Source organism: Sorex fumeus, unplaced genomic scaffold (assembly GCF_029834395.1).
Source record: "Sorex fumeus unplaced genomic scaffold, SorFum_2.1 ptg000048l, whole genome shotgun sequence".
NCBI lineage: Eukaryota > Metazoa > Chordata > Mammalia > Eulipotyphla > Soricidae > Sorex > Sorex fumeus.
This window is the reverse complement of record NW_026606105.1, coordinates 7,689,598-7,703,966: the sequence shown is the minus strand read 5'-3', so window position 1 is coordinate 7,703,966 and position 14,369 is coordinate 7,689,598. Positions and strand designations below refer to the sequence as shown.

At 45.9% G+C, this 14,369-nt stretch overlaps 1 protein-coding gene across 1 annotated transcript in view; it reads left to right on the top strand.

Annotated features, from left to right (window-relative positions):
- Nucleotides 1–14,369, top strand: part of TBXAS1 (thromboxane A synthase 1) — a 165,031-nt gene that overhangs the window by 76,357 nt on the left and 74,305 nt on the right. The window contains exon 4 of the mRNA XM_056123968.1: nucleotides 2,886–2,982. Within this exon, the coding sequence (XP_055979943.1) occupies nucleotides 2,886–2,982 (97 nt within the window). The remainder of the gene's footprint in view (nucleotides 1–2,885; nucleotides 2,983–14,369) is intronic.

Sequence of the window (14,369 nt, the reverse complement as noted above, 5' to 3'; positions counted from 1 at the left end):
GCCAGGAGTAACCCCTGTGCATCACCAGGTATGACCAAAAAAGCAAAAAAAAAAAAAAAAGAAAGAAGAAAGTCACATTCTTTCACATCTTTGTGAATGACTTCAGGATCTATGGTGACATCCTTCTTCCTTTATGATACTGATCATTGGTGCCCCGTCTCTGTTTTGGTTTATTTGGCGGGGGGAGTCACACTCAGCAGTGCTCAAGAGCTACTCCTGATTCTGTGCATGGGGGTGACTCCCAACAGTGCCATGTGGTGCTGGGGATTGAGATGGGGCCTCCCAGAGCAGAGCCTACACTCACTCCTTAGGGCTTTCTGCCGGAGCCATCTATCTCGATATCTTTGTTAGTGTTTTCAGGTGTTTATTAGTTTTAATGATTTTTTTCAAAACTTTGTTTTATTAGTTTTCAATCCTTTCTCTCTTTCATCTCACTGATTTCTTCCCTTCCTTCTCATCATGGTTGCCTTTCTTCACTCATTTCTGCATTTGAAACATATGTCTCAGCCTTCTGAGGCCTCTGGTTCCTGAAAAGAAACTGGTGTTCCCCAGTTTGGTGTTCCTTGTAGTTAATACATAACTTCTTTCTGACTAAGTTTTACTGCTTTTAGTTAGCAGGAGTTTAATGATATGTCTCTGTATGGATTTCTTCAGTTCATCAATCAGGCATTCACCTCGTTTCTTGAATCTGTACATTTCTGTCCTTTGCCAAATTGAGGATTTTTTAGCCATTATTTCTTCAACCCAGGCACTTTTGAAGCCCATTTTCAGTTAGCAGAAGATTGCTAGCAAGGATTACAAGGTCCCTGACAATATACTAAAGGCTGTGAAAGTCCTTTTTTCATGTTTTGGGGCCACATCCTCCTGGCAGTGCGCAGACAACCTCACGGGGTGCTGGGGATTGAACCTGTGTTGGTTGTGTATAAGACAAGTGCCTTACCCACTATGCTATCTCTCCAGCCCTGATAATCCATTTTAATAAAAGAGAATGTTCACAAATCCCTTACAAGAGTTTCAAAAGCCTCCATAGCACTTCCACCAAATTTTGTTAAAACATGGGCGTATGCCCTTATTGGATTATTTCTGGCCTTTTTTTTTTTTTGGTTAAAATTACAACAAAAACCGAATTTGTATCCTTTCCTTCCTTCTAACATCACTGTTGAACTCCTGTGTCCCAAGGATTTCGCCAACAGTTTGAGAAACATGAGCCCTACTTAGATGAACAATTTCTGTCTAATATGTGCCAGACTATTTTTGCCCCAGTTTTTCCTAGTCAGTGAAAAAGGGAAGAGTTAAAAAAAAAAACTAGAAACATTTTTAAGTTAATCTAACCCCTGTAGGTTTCAATACTCTGGTGCTTGGGAATGCTTCCATAGAATTTGTTTAATTTGAAATGTTAGTCATAATTTATGGGCTGTATTAGTTTGCTAGGCTGCCAAAATGAGAACGAAAATAAAATAAAGTCATTTTTTAGTTTATGGAGAGTGCAGAGGAACTAAGCATTCAAAGTAAACGTTGCTGTTTTCACATCTGTGACTTCACCCTTTTAAATCTGTTTCTGGCTGCTCTGAGCTGGATATGCCAACAATCAATTACTCCTGAACATATAATCTCAGACCCTACAAACATGGCTTTATGCAGCAGGCCGCACTTGGCAGCATTATACGTTGCTTTGTGCAGTTGGCAGCTGAGACCTCAGCGAGCCCCAAGGCAGACTTGTCCCTGGGCAGGGGCTCAAGCTGACCCTCTTCTGCCTGGCTTTCCCTTGGCCCTCTTTGCCCTGGACCTTAACAGGCTGACTCATTCTTACCTTCAGTTCGGAAGCATTCCTTCCCTCTCTTCTGAACGCTGAGTTGCGTGTCCTCCAATGTCACCTCAGCTTTTCATGTGCCTCACTGCACGCCGATGACCTGAGTGTCACTCCTGCCAGAATGTGAGACCTTGATGACCAGGCACACTGAGTTGTTTTTCCGTCCTCCCAGAACACTAACAAATATAAACAGGTGGACTTCAACGCGTCTTCCTTATGGTTTGCTGCCACTGGCTAACAGGTCGACCCTTTCTTCATGGCTGCCTCGATGTCCTGAGCCACCGTGAGCTCCCTCATCTCGGGGAGTGGTGAGCAGATGTTTAGTTCTTCCCCAGAAGGTGGAATTTTTCGTAAATTCTGCAAAGCATTTACTAATTCACTGAAGATGTTTTCCAAGAGTCACTATATGAAAGTAGTTGGCTGTCTTTTGATAGAAAGCCTGCCTCCCTCTATTTTTAGAAAATCTGAATGACACAGATTGCCACCATTTTCCTTTTTGATCTTACCAGGGAAGGTTTCCCTATCCTGGATAGGAGGAATCCCCTTAACGTTGGGTTTCTGCATACACATCTGAATTCCCCAGCCAACTCTGAGCTCCTTTTGGAGGGTGTGGAGGAGGAGGGGACTGGGAGTGTGTGTTATTTATTCCAGAGTCTCCAGGGATGGGTCCAGGATGGGATTCCATAAAGGGTGGGATGAAGTTTGAGATTAGACATCACAGCTTCTTGTTTCTCATGATAAATACAAGAATCACCTCTTCTCTACATTGTTATTATTATTATTATTTGCTTTTGGGGTAACACTTGGTGATGCACAGGGGTTACTCCTGGCTCATGCACTCAGGAATCACTCCTGGAAGTGCTCGGGGGACCATATGGGATGCTGGGAATCAAACCTGGCTCGGGCACGTGCACGGAAAATGCCCTACCCACTGTGCTATTGCTCCAACCCCTACCTCTTTATTTTAAAACCATTGCTCTTCCTTTCTTCTAAGCCCCCATGGATTCTTTTTTGGAAAGAAAGGAGTAGTTGACTGTGACACATTTTCAAGTCTTTTTGTCTTTACTCCTCCCAGGTACTACCTTGGTCGCCGGATGTTCATCGTTATATCTGACCCAGACTTCATCGGCCAGGTGCTGGTTGAGCAGTTCAGTAACTTTAACAACAGAATGGTACGTCTTTTTTTTTTTTTTTTGTTCTGTGTGGGGAGAAACTTCTAAGAGAAAGACATAAGAGGAAAAGTCTGCCGGGTTGTTATGGATATCATCAGGCCTCTCGTCAGTGTTAGATTGCTTTCACTCAATGTGGAACTCTCCCCTGAAATTATCTTTTCGAGAGAGGGCTGAAAGGGTGTCAAGATGGCATTTCCATCCAGGACATGTTGTAACTAAGAAAAATGCTAAAAGCAAGAAACTTCCTGAAAGCTTCAGTGAAAGTCGAAGGAATCGGAATGGCACCGTCAAGGGGCTGAGGAAACAGGAGGAGGAAATTACTCTCAGAGAGATGAAACATCACAGCCTCTAGGCTCACGCCTCCCAGGGAGTTGGAGTCTCAGTGACATAAAGAGAAAAGAGTGGCCCCAAGGGCAAGGTGGCCCCTGTTTATCAGCACAAGTCGCCAACCCACAAAAGGAAGTGTGTCCACCACCTGTTTCAGGAAGAATAGATCTTTCATCTCTGAGGAGATATGGGAGAGGAGACAGAAAAAGGTGACAGCAAATAGCACTCAGTGTTTGTCACTTTAGTTTTTAAAGGAAGAGAGAGAAATTCTAGCAGAGAACAAACTACCAAGTCCTTCCTCCCTAATCCTCCTTCTCTCCCTCCCTTTCTCCCTTCCTCCCTCCCTCCCTCCTCCCTCCCTCCTCCCTTCCTCCCTTCCTCCCTTCCCTCTTTCCCTCCCTCCCTCCTCCCTTCCTCCCTCCCTCCTTCCCTCTTTCCTTCCCTCCCTCCCTCCCTCCCTCCTCCCTCCCTCCCTTCCTCCCTCCCTCCCTCCTCCCTTCCTCCCTTCCTCCCTTCCCTCCTCCGTTCCTCCCTTCCCTCTTTCCTTCCCTCCTTCCCTCCCTCCCTCCCTTGTTTTGGGGCCACACCTAGTGGTGCTCAGGGATCACTCCTGATTCTGCACTCACCAGTCACTCCTGGCAGGGCTCAAAAGACCTTATGAGGTGTCAGGGATTAAACTAAGGTCAGCTGTATGCATGGCAAGCACCCTAACTACCGTACTATCTGTCCTACTATGTTTGTTTTGGGGCCACACCTGGTGATGCTCAGGGCTTACTGCTGGCTCTGCACCAAGGAGTCTCTCCTGGCGGTGTTCAGGGCACCATATGGGATGCCGGGGATGGAACTTGGGTTGACCACGTGCAAGGCAAGTGTCCTATCCACTGTGCTATCTCTCCAGCCCACCACATCTGCTTTTCTATGGACTTTTGATGATCTTTAAGCCATTGGCACATTTTATGATGAAATAATTGTGACTTCATTTTGGAAACACACAAATACACACATACACACCGCCATTCTTGGATTTGCATTTTTCTCATGGGTTTTAAAAGTCAAATCCAACTGGGTTCTGTGGTCCCCTCTCATCCATATGCTTATTTCTCCGCTGGAAGAATTCAGGGAGATTAGCGAGGCGTGATTTCTCCTGCAGCCGCCCTGCCTCTGATCAGCCATGTTTACTTAAGTGTTCAGCCATCGGCTTTATTATACATTCAGTCAGTAAACATTAAACGTTTCCTCTGTGCGAGCTCCTACATAATGGTCCCTGGTGAGACAGAAAAGACCTCAGCGGATTAGTTTGATGCAGTAAGTGAGAAGGAACTTAAATAATACAGGCTTCCCTTTGCCACACTGAGCTTCCTCTCGCATCCAGCTCGAGGGATGGAGTCCCTGGTGGGGCCTTGGGGGCACAGAGGCCCCGTGTAGGGAAGCAGCGTTGGCTCTGAAGTTTGGGGTGAGCTCCCAGTCTCTCTTGAGGGGTGCAGAGCAGGCGTCTGGAGTCTGTGTGTGGTTCCACACGCATCCCTCTCCCGCCCCATCAGTATTCAGAGCTGCCAAATGACATCAGACCCCAGGGCGCCTCCACTCACCTTTCCCTTCCTCATCCTGCGGCCATGTGCAGGGGGGCATCCCTCCCTCCATTGTGTCCTTCTTCCAAGGCGTAGGACCACCTTGGCACACCCTAAATTCCAAGTCTGTATTCTTCAAGGGGGGCAGGCAAGGAGATAGTTGAGTGGGTGGGGGACCTTGCCTGGCATACAGCTGACCTAGCTTTGATCCCTCACACCCGATAGGGTTCTCCGAGCCCTGCCAGGCGTCATCCCAGATCACAGAGCCAAGAGTAAGGCCTGAGCTCTGCTGAGTGTGACCCTCAAATTAAATAATATCCTTGGGGGTGAAGCTCAGTGCCCCCCACCCCCGCAGGGGCTAGGTGGGTTCTGTGTAGGTCACTTTAATGAGTTTCTCTTTCCTATCGGGCACTTGATGAACACACAGGGCAGCTTTTTGGGTCCCTTTTTACTGATTTTCACTTGTTCCCAATATTATAGTGTCTTGGAGGTTTCGCTCCACGCCACTGTGTGTGTGCCAGTGTCATCACTCACACCCTAGTGTCCCAGAGTCACTGCGTCTTCCTTCCTCCACTTCTTCCCAGTCATCACTGGGTTTTTCAGAGACTGGGAGAGATTTTGGGGGATGGGGGCCTCTCAAGCAGCACTCCAGCCCTGGAACCCTTCCGGGAAACATTCCGTCAACTGCGCAGTTCAGTGTGAGGGTCCGAGGATGTGCACACTTGCCCTGTTGGAACCTTTGCAGCTGGGTGGCCACAACCATGAGTTAAAAGTGTCAGGTACAGGGGCCGGAGAGATAGTCCAGTGGGTAGAGCGCCTGCCTTGCGCAGGTCTGATCTGAGTTCAATCCCAAGCAACCCATATGGTCTCCCAAGCCCCATCAGGAGTGACCCCTGAATGTAGAGCCAGGAGTGCTCAGGATTTACCCCGTGGCTCCAAGCTCAGCAATCATGGCTGGCAGGGCTCTGGGGAATATGTGAATGAACCCAGATCAGACATGTGCAAGGTAAGTTGTAGGTGTACAGTTGCACGCTGTACTATCACTCTGGTCCCTGAAAATGTGTTTCTTTTTCCTTTCTTTCTTTTTTAAAATTTAAATTTATATGTACATTAATTTAATCACAGTGAGATACAGTTACAAGTTGTTCGTGATTTGGTTTCAGTAATATAATGTTCCAATACCTGTACATATCCCAACACCAATGTCTCCAGTTTCCCACCCGACCCTCCCTCCACCTTTATGGTAGGCACTATTTCTTTCTTTCTTTCTTTCTTTCTTTCTTTCTTTCTTTCTTTCTTTCTTTCTTTCTTCCTTTCTTCTTTCTTTCTTTCTTTCTGTCTGTCTTTTCTTCTGTTCTCCTCCTCCTCCTCCTCCTCCTCCTCCTCCTCCTCCTCCTCCTCCTCCTCCTCTTCCATCCTCTTGGGCATTATAATATATCCTTTTACCTTTCAATACTCAGTTCCTGTCCAAAATGATCTTTTCCAACTATTACTGTTATACTGGTTCCTTCTCTATCCTAACTCCCTTTGCTCCCCTCCTTCATACATATGGCAAGATTCTAACCATTGACCAGTCCTCCTGGCCCATGTTTTCTCTGGCCTTGGATATTAATCTCATACTATTATATATCCCACAAATGAGTGCATACATCTATATCTGTCCCTCTCCTTTTTCTTTTTGATTTTAAATCACTTTATTTTTTTTTTAGACTTATAAATTTTTGTGCTTGGGTTTCAGTTATACAATGATCAAGTACCCATCCCTCCACCAGTGCCCATCCTCCACCACCACGGGTCCCAGCATCCCCCCCACCCCTCATCCCCCCTTCCCACCCTGCCTCTGTGGCAGGGCATTCCCCCTTGTTCTCTCTCTCTTCTTTTGGGTACTGTGTTTTGCAAGAGAGGCATTGAGTTGTCCCTCTCCTTTTGACTTATTTCACTCAGCATGATACTCTCCATGTCCATCCATTTATAAGCAAATTTCATGACTCATTTTTTCTAGGGGCTGCATCATATTCCATTGTGTAGATGCACCATAGTTTTTCTATCCAGTCATCTGTTCTTGGACACTTGTGTTGTTTCCAGATTCTGGCTATGGTGAATATTACTGCAATGAACACAGAAGTGCAGATGGCATTTCTGCTGTGTGGTTTTGGGCCTTCAGAGTCTATTCCCAGAGGCGGTTTTGCTGGAAAGAGCATTTTTAATGGTGGCCCCTGCCCTTGGCTTTATCACACCCTTCTTGAGGCTATGAGCAGTTACGCACTGCACTTAAGGCCAGACAAATGGGCCATGCTCATACCACGACCACAGCAACACCCTCATGTGCTCCAGAGTCTTGCCAGCTCCATTTCCATTTCCCTATTAGTGGCCCTCTGTGCAGCTCCATGAGGAAAACCATCATTTGATCTGGAGAGATCGGGCTCATCTGAGTCACTATTCTTGCTTGTACCAGGCCCCAAGAGAAAAACATTCGCCCTTCCCCAACTCCAAGCCCTTTTACCACAGGGGCGTGTGCATGTGAGGACATGGGTTGTGTGGCATGTTGTGTGGAAAGCTTTGGTGCGACCCCGGTGACTCCATGGTGACTCCATGGATTGGCACAGGTTGTGCTCGTGGCAAATTCCCAGCAATGGCTCTTTGCCTCCTGCCAGCCCACAATGCCAAAGTGTGTGTGTGTGTGTGTGTGTGTGTGTGTGTGTATGGCGGGGGGGGGGGGGTTCTTTCATGACATATACCTCGGGGCTGTGTCATTCTTCAAAGGTATAAGTTAAAGATTAGTGGCTGCTCAGAGTAGCCAAGATGTGGAAGTGGCCCAAGTGCCCGAGAACAGATGAGTGGCTAGAGACACTGGGGGTATGTACACCATAGAATGCTATTCAGTGGTAAGAAAACATGAGTCATGCAATTTGCAGCTATATGGGATATCCAGAGAGTATCATCCTCAGCGAAGTCAGTCAGAAGGAGAGGGACAGACAGAGGATGATCTCTCTTATAGGTGGGAATTTCAAGAAACATAGCAAGAACATAACAAATGGCCAAGGGCATCAGACATGATGCTTGGTCTACAGAACTAAGTTTATTGAGAAGGTTGACTGGGGGAGGGCACTGGGTGGGAGGTGACCTTGAGACATTGGGGGAGGGACTCTGATCCCCTGGGGTTGGGTGTTGAGTTGGAACATTACATGCCCGACACTCTCTTCACAATACTTTTAATCACAGAGCCTCAGTGAGGTCACAGGGAGGGAGTTAGCTGGGCTTTGCTGGTCTAACAAGAAGTTAGACTATATTTCAAGAGATTTTTTTAGGGGGGTAACTCCTGGTGATACACAGGGGTTACTTCTGGCTCTGCACTCAGGAATTACCCCTGGCGGTGCTCAGGGGACCATATGGGATGCTGGGAATTGAACCTGGTTCGGCCACATGCAAGGCAAACGCTCTCCCCGCTGTGCTATTGCTCCAGCCCTCAAGAGATTTTTAAAGAAAAGATGAATAAGTTCAACTGTCCAAAGGAAACTTAACAAGGGGCCCTAAAGTCACCACTGAATCATCTCTGATTAAGAGGATGGAGCTTCCTAATCACTGGAGAATCACCCCCACTCCCCATCCCCATAGAATCACCCCTGTCTCCCTCCCCTGCAACTACCAACGTATGAAACAGCGTGAAAGGCTTTGTCAGCTGTGAGCTCATTGCAGGTGGGATCAGAACCATCCCATTCCCAGGCTCCCCTGTAAGTTCCTTGAGGACAGGAGTCCTTGCTTTATCTTGAGAGTTGTCTTGTGCCTGGAGCACAGTAAATGCCCAATCCATGTTCTCAGCTTGATCACACACACACACACACACACTATTAAGAGCTGACCAACAGATCCCTAAGCCCTTTGTCAGAGGTCATGTGGTCACCAAAGGAAGATTCACCCGGGGTTGAAGAGAATAGGGGTCATTGGCTTCAACTGTGCAAAGAGCATGTCCTAGATCACTTAGCTCCCCACTCCTGTCAGTTTCAGGGTCCACCTCTGAAACCCACGTGGTCCAGCTCCAAGGAGTCTCACAGAGTGGTGAGAGGTCTTCTGCTGTAGCCATGATCCCGCCCCCCTGCCCAGCAAGCCTGAGAAGGATTCGGGGACTGGCTCTTTTCTGCATGTACCGGTGCTGTTGGTTTGCTTCTGTCCCACACTCTGAACAACCAAATGCATCTTTTCACTCAGGCGCCTGAAAGTTGCATCTGTTGATTTTCCTCTTTGGTAGGCATCCAGCATTCAAGTCTGTCCAAATGAAATGTTTATGATTGTTTAGTGTTTTTTTAAAAATTGACATACTTCCATATACAAATCTTGATATAAAGCTCAGTGAATGGTGGCATATGTACGCGCCCATGGAACCAACACCCAACTCAAGATCTCAAGCATTTCCAACACTCCAGAAGGTTCTTTCATGCCTCTTCCCAGTCAGCCCACCCCCTCACCCAGCGAGAATCTTGCCTCTGATGTCGATCATGATTGATTCAGTTTTCCTGCACTTGAACTCGGTGTGAATGGGAACATGAAGGCTAGGTCCTTTTATTCTGCCTTCTTTTTGCTCAACATGACATCTATGAGGGTCAAACGTGTGTCAGTGGTTCAGTCCTCTTTATCTCTGTTCATTCCTCTTTATCCCAAGGCATAAAGATACCACAATCGTCACGTTCTCTGACATAGACAGATACTTAGGTTGTCCCCAGCTTTCACCGGTATGAATTAAGTTGGCAGGAACCTGCCAAGACTGTTCCCATGTGTCTGTATCCAGGAGGGGCGTTGGAGGTGTCTGTTTGGCTTTATCTCAGAGATGTCATTTACAACCAGACACTTCTTCAAAGTGGCTGAGCCCAGTCCTTCTACCAGAAGCAGTGAAGGAAAGTTCTAGTAGGTGTAGATCTTAGCCACTTCTTTGGTCACTGGTGTTCACTTCAATTATTCTGGTGGCTGGTGGTCCGGTGCTTCTGATGGTGACTAATGCTTGGCATTTATGTGCATTTGATGACTCAGGAAGTAATGCCTCATTTAATGAACTCATTGACATCACCTTTGGATGTCCTCTGGGCATTTTTTTAAGTGTTTGAGGGGCCAGAACAATAGTACAGTGAATAAGATGTTTCCTTTGCATGTGGCTGGCCTGCATTTGATCCCTGGCACTCCATGCGGTCTCCCAAGCCCTGCCAGGAGTGATTCCTGAGCATAGAACCTGGAGTTAGCCTGAGATGGGTATAGACAAAAAGCAAAAAAAAAGTGTTTGACTTTTTTGTGGTAGATATTTTGTTATTACCTCCCTCCCCCACCCCCCCCACATGCACACATACACTGTTTAGGTGGTGGTGGTGGGGCTCTTAAGCAGGATTTAGGGTCCCTGGGCCCCTCTTCGGAATACTTGGGCTTACTCAAACCTGAAAGTTCAGTGCTTGGTTTCTGCAGTATGGTTATTCTTGGACTCAGGAGGACTGGGGAACCACCAGAGCCACATGTGGTGATGCTTGGGGCATATGTAGAGCCAGGGATTGAACTTGAGGCCTAGTGAATGCAAGGCATATGCTCCAACCCTTCTAGATCTCTCCCATCCCCTACTATAGTTCCTTATTTATTCTGAATCTTCCATCGATACTAAAGAGTAGGAATGGCTTCCTCTAAGCTAATGGTTTACTCACCTTATTCATGACATCCTTGGTTAAAAAAATCCAATGGTATGCCTATTTCTCTTAGCATTTTGTTTCAGAAGTTTTACCTACCTCTAAGATCAAAAAGACATCAAAGTTTTATTGTTTCATTCTTCACCAATAGGACGATGGTTCATCTCCAGTTCATTTGTCTATGGGGGGGGGGGGGGGCATAGTTAATGTTTTTTCCTTCCCAGGCTGCTACCCATTTTTCCACCACACCATTTGTTGAAAAAAAAAATCATTTCCACCATGTTATCAAATGGCATCTCTGAGGATCACTAACCTGGGCTTAGCTCTGGACTCTTCTATTCCATTGGTCCATTTTCACGAACACCCCAACCTAATCTCTTAAGTATATTTGGTTGATATTTGATATCTACAAGCTGGACAGTAGCAATCCTCCTGGCTCTTCTGGGTCAGGGTGGGAATCCTGTGGTCTGGTCCTAGTGCACGTGGGACAGATACAAATGCTTCTTGTGGTGGCCTGTGGCCTGCCTGCCCGTTTTGTGTGGTCTGGGAATGATATGATGAATATCTAGTTGGCCCTTGGCAGAAAAAAGCTTCCCCGGATCTGCTCCAAGGCTCTGATTTCACATATATTTTCAAAATGGCTTATGAACTTTGAGATCATTCACCTCCTAAGAACAATGAATTTTAAAAATCTTTGGCTTACGTCAACTTCCCTTTAGCTCACCAATACTTTGTAATTTGATTAGATCTGAGACATACTTTAGTAAAGTTTTCCTGGGAATTTTACATTTTTACTGTTTCTACAAGAGCCCGGCAAGCTACTGAGAGTATCTCACCCGCATGGCAAAGCCTGGCAAGCTACCCTGATGTATTCGATATGACAAGCACAGTAACAATTGTCACAATGGAGACGTTACTGGGACCGCTCGAGCAAATCGATGAACAACAGGAGAACAGTGACAGTGACTGTTTCTACAATTGTTTTCTTGCTTTGTTTTTGGAGGGCCACACCTGGCAGTGCTCAGGACTTACTCCAGGCTTGGCACTCAGGAATCACTCCTGGTGGTGCTCAGGGGACCAGATGGGGTGCTGAGTGAAAGGCAAATGCCCTATCCGCTGTACTGTTGCTCCAACCCCTACAATTTGTATTTCTAATATCTCATTTTCCAATAGCATATTTTTTTAAATTGAATCAACATGAGATACACAGTTACAAAGCTGTTCATGATCATGTTTCAGTCATACAATATCCAATAACATAGCTTTAAGCTTACAATTATTCTGTAGATAGAAATATCCTTTGGGGGGTATACAATGTACTTATATTCAACAATCAGTGTCACCATTCTAATTATCTATTTGTAGTTTTTTAATTTTCTTATATTATCTATGTAAATAAGTGCAGTCTTCTATTCCAAGTGTTATTATAGAGTATGCTGTTACCCGAAGACTTTTTTTCCCCTAGATGCAATTTATCAGGTTGAGGAAGTTTCCTTATGTTCAAAATCCACTGAGAATTTTTCCCATGGATGGATGTTGAATTTTCTCAAATACATTTTTTTGCATCTGTTGAGACTATATGTTTTGCTCTTTCATTCTGTTAACGTGGAAAATTACATTGATATGATTTGTAAATTTTAATTCCTGGGATAAGTTCCACTTGGCCATAAAATAATTATTGCTTTGATAGATCACTGTATCACATTAGTTAATATTTTATTGGGGATTTTTGCATCGATGTACATGAAAGATTTTGACCTTTTTTTTCCCCTTTCTTGAACATCTTTGTTAGATTTTGAAATCTGGTTATTGTGCTTCCTCAATAGGATCATAATATACATGATTTTCAGGAACTTTTGCAAATCGCCAGTTCATTATAAAAAGGAGAGGGTTGGTTGGTCTGGGCTAGAGTTGCAATCCCTCTAACTCGAGAATGAGGAGTCTTATTTGTCGTTGGTTGTTCATCCATGAAAATAACAGAATTATTTACCAACCCATTACTTTTCCTCCATCCCCCTAGGAATATGATCCTTAGAACTCATAAAACATGTTGTTTCCCACACCCGCGGATTTCTCTGTGAGATCACTTCACATTGCTTATTGCTGATAACCTGGTATGGATATCTTTCACTCCTCTAAAATGTGAGTTACAGTGACTGGAGTGATAGTACAGCAGAGACGGTTCTTGCCTTGCACACAGCTGACCCAGGTTTGATCCCTGGCACCCAGTACAGTTCTTCAAGCCCGCTGGGAGTGATTCCTCCATGCAGAGCCAGGAGTAATGTCTGAGCATTGCTGGTGGTGGACCAAACACCTAAGTAAATAAATATGTAAAATGTGAGTTATAACACGGCAGAGCCCTGGCAAACTACCCGTGGCGTACTCCATCTGCCAAAAACAGTAACAATGACAGTCCTTATTCCCCTGACCCTGAAAGAGCCCCCAGCATGCCATCAGGCTACACTAGCATGCAACAGAGGTGAATGAAGACATTACTGGTGCCTGTTTGAGCAAATTGATGAACAACAGGATGACAGTGACAGTGACAGTGAGTTACAAGTGGTTTGCCTGAGGGCACTGAAATGAGATCTGGGGGTATTTCCTTTCTTCTATGAAGTGAAAGGGAATTATGGGCAAGAGAGACTGCCAGCACGGGGTCAGGAGTCCCAGACCAGGACAAAACTAGCTCCCTAGAAGGCCGAGAACCGGAGGAAAGACGGTGCTGGCTGGGAACCCATAAGTGTCTTCAGACACGGTGTCCTTGGAACCATCTCCATGCTGTTGATCCAATTCATTGTTCCAGTTGCTCAGCCCCAAAATCTTGGAGCCCCTGACTCCTGCCTTTCCTCCCTCTCCACATATTCCAGCAGGCAATGCTGTCACCCCCACACCCTACAGAATCATCCATGGACTGGGTCTGCCATCTCCCACATGCACAGCCGCCGCCCTCTCCTCCTGTCAGTGCCCTCTGCCTTCAGTTCGGGCCTTTGCCCACTCTCCAATGGGAGCACCATGACGTTTCAGGATGGGGCAACCCAGCACATGGGCACCTCAGAGCTCTCCTGAGGCTCCCCACATCTCTCCAGTAAAGTGTCCCACACAATGATGGTGAGCACTCAGGTCTCTTGGTTACTCCACAGAGCCACACATGCTCACACACACACACACACACACACACACACACATACACACTTATTCACACAAACTCACATATACTCACATACTCATACACATTCATACAGACACACAGTCTCACACTCTATACACTCACGCACAGACACACTCAGATACACTCTCACGTATATGAATCACAATACTCACACACTTTCACATACACATACACTCACACACTCACATACATTTACACACTCACTCACACAGACTCACAAATATTCTCACATAGCTCATACATATTCATACTTTCACACACCTATATAGGCACATACAGACACACTCAGATATACCCTCATATAAACATAACACACTTTGGACAAATTGGCAGGGTACCAAATGTAACCTGCCCACTCGGCAGAGTCTGGCAAACTCCCCGTGGCGTACCCGATATGCCAAATACCAGTAACAATGATAGGTCTCATTCTCCTAATCCTGAAAGAGCCTTGAATATGGCACTTTTTTGAAAATTCTCAGGGCTAGGACGAAGGAGATGATACTGGGGCCTGCTCAAGGCAATCGACGAACAACAGGATGGTCGTGATCGTCGCGATACATAATACACACTCAGAGGTTCACACACAACTCACACACACACACTCTCACATACTCACCTCTACACTTACACACAGACACACTCAGACACACTCTCACATATACATAT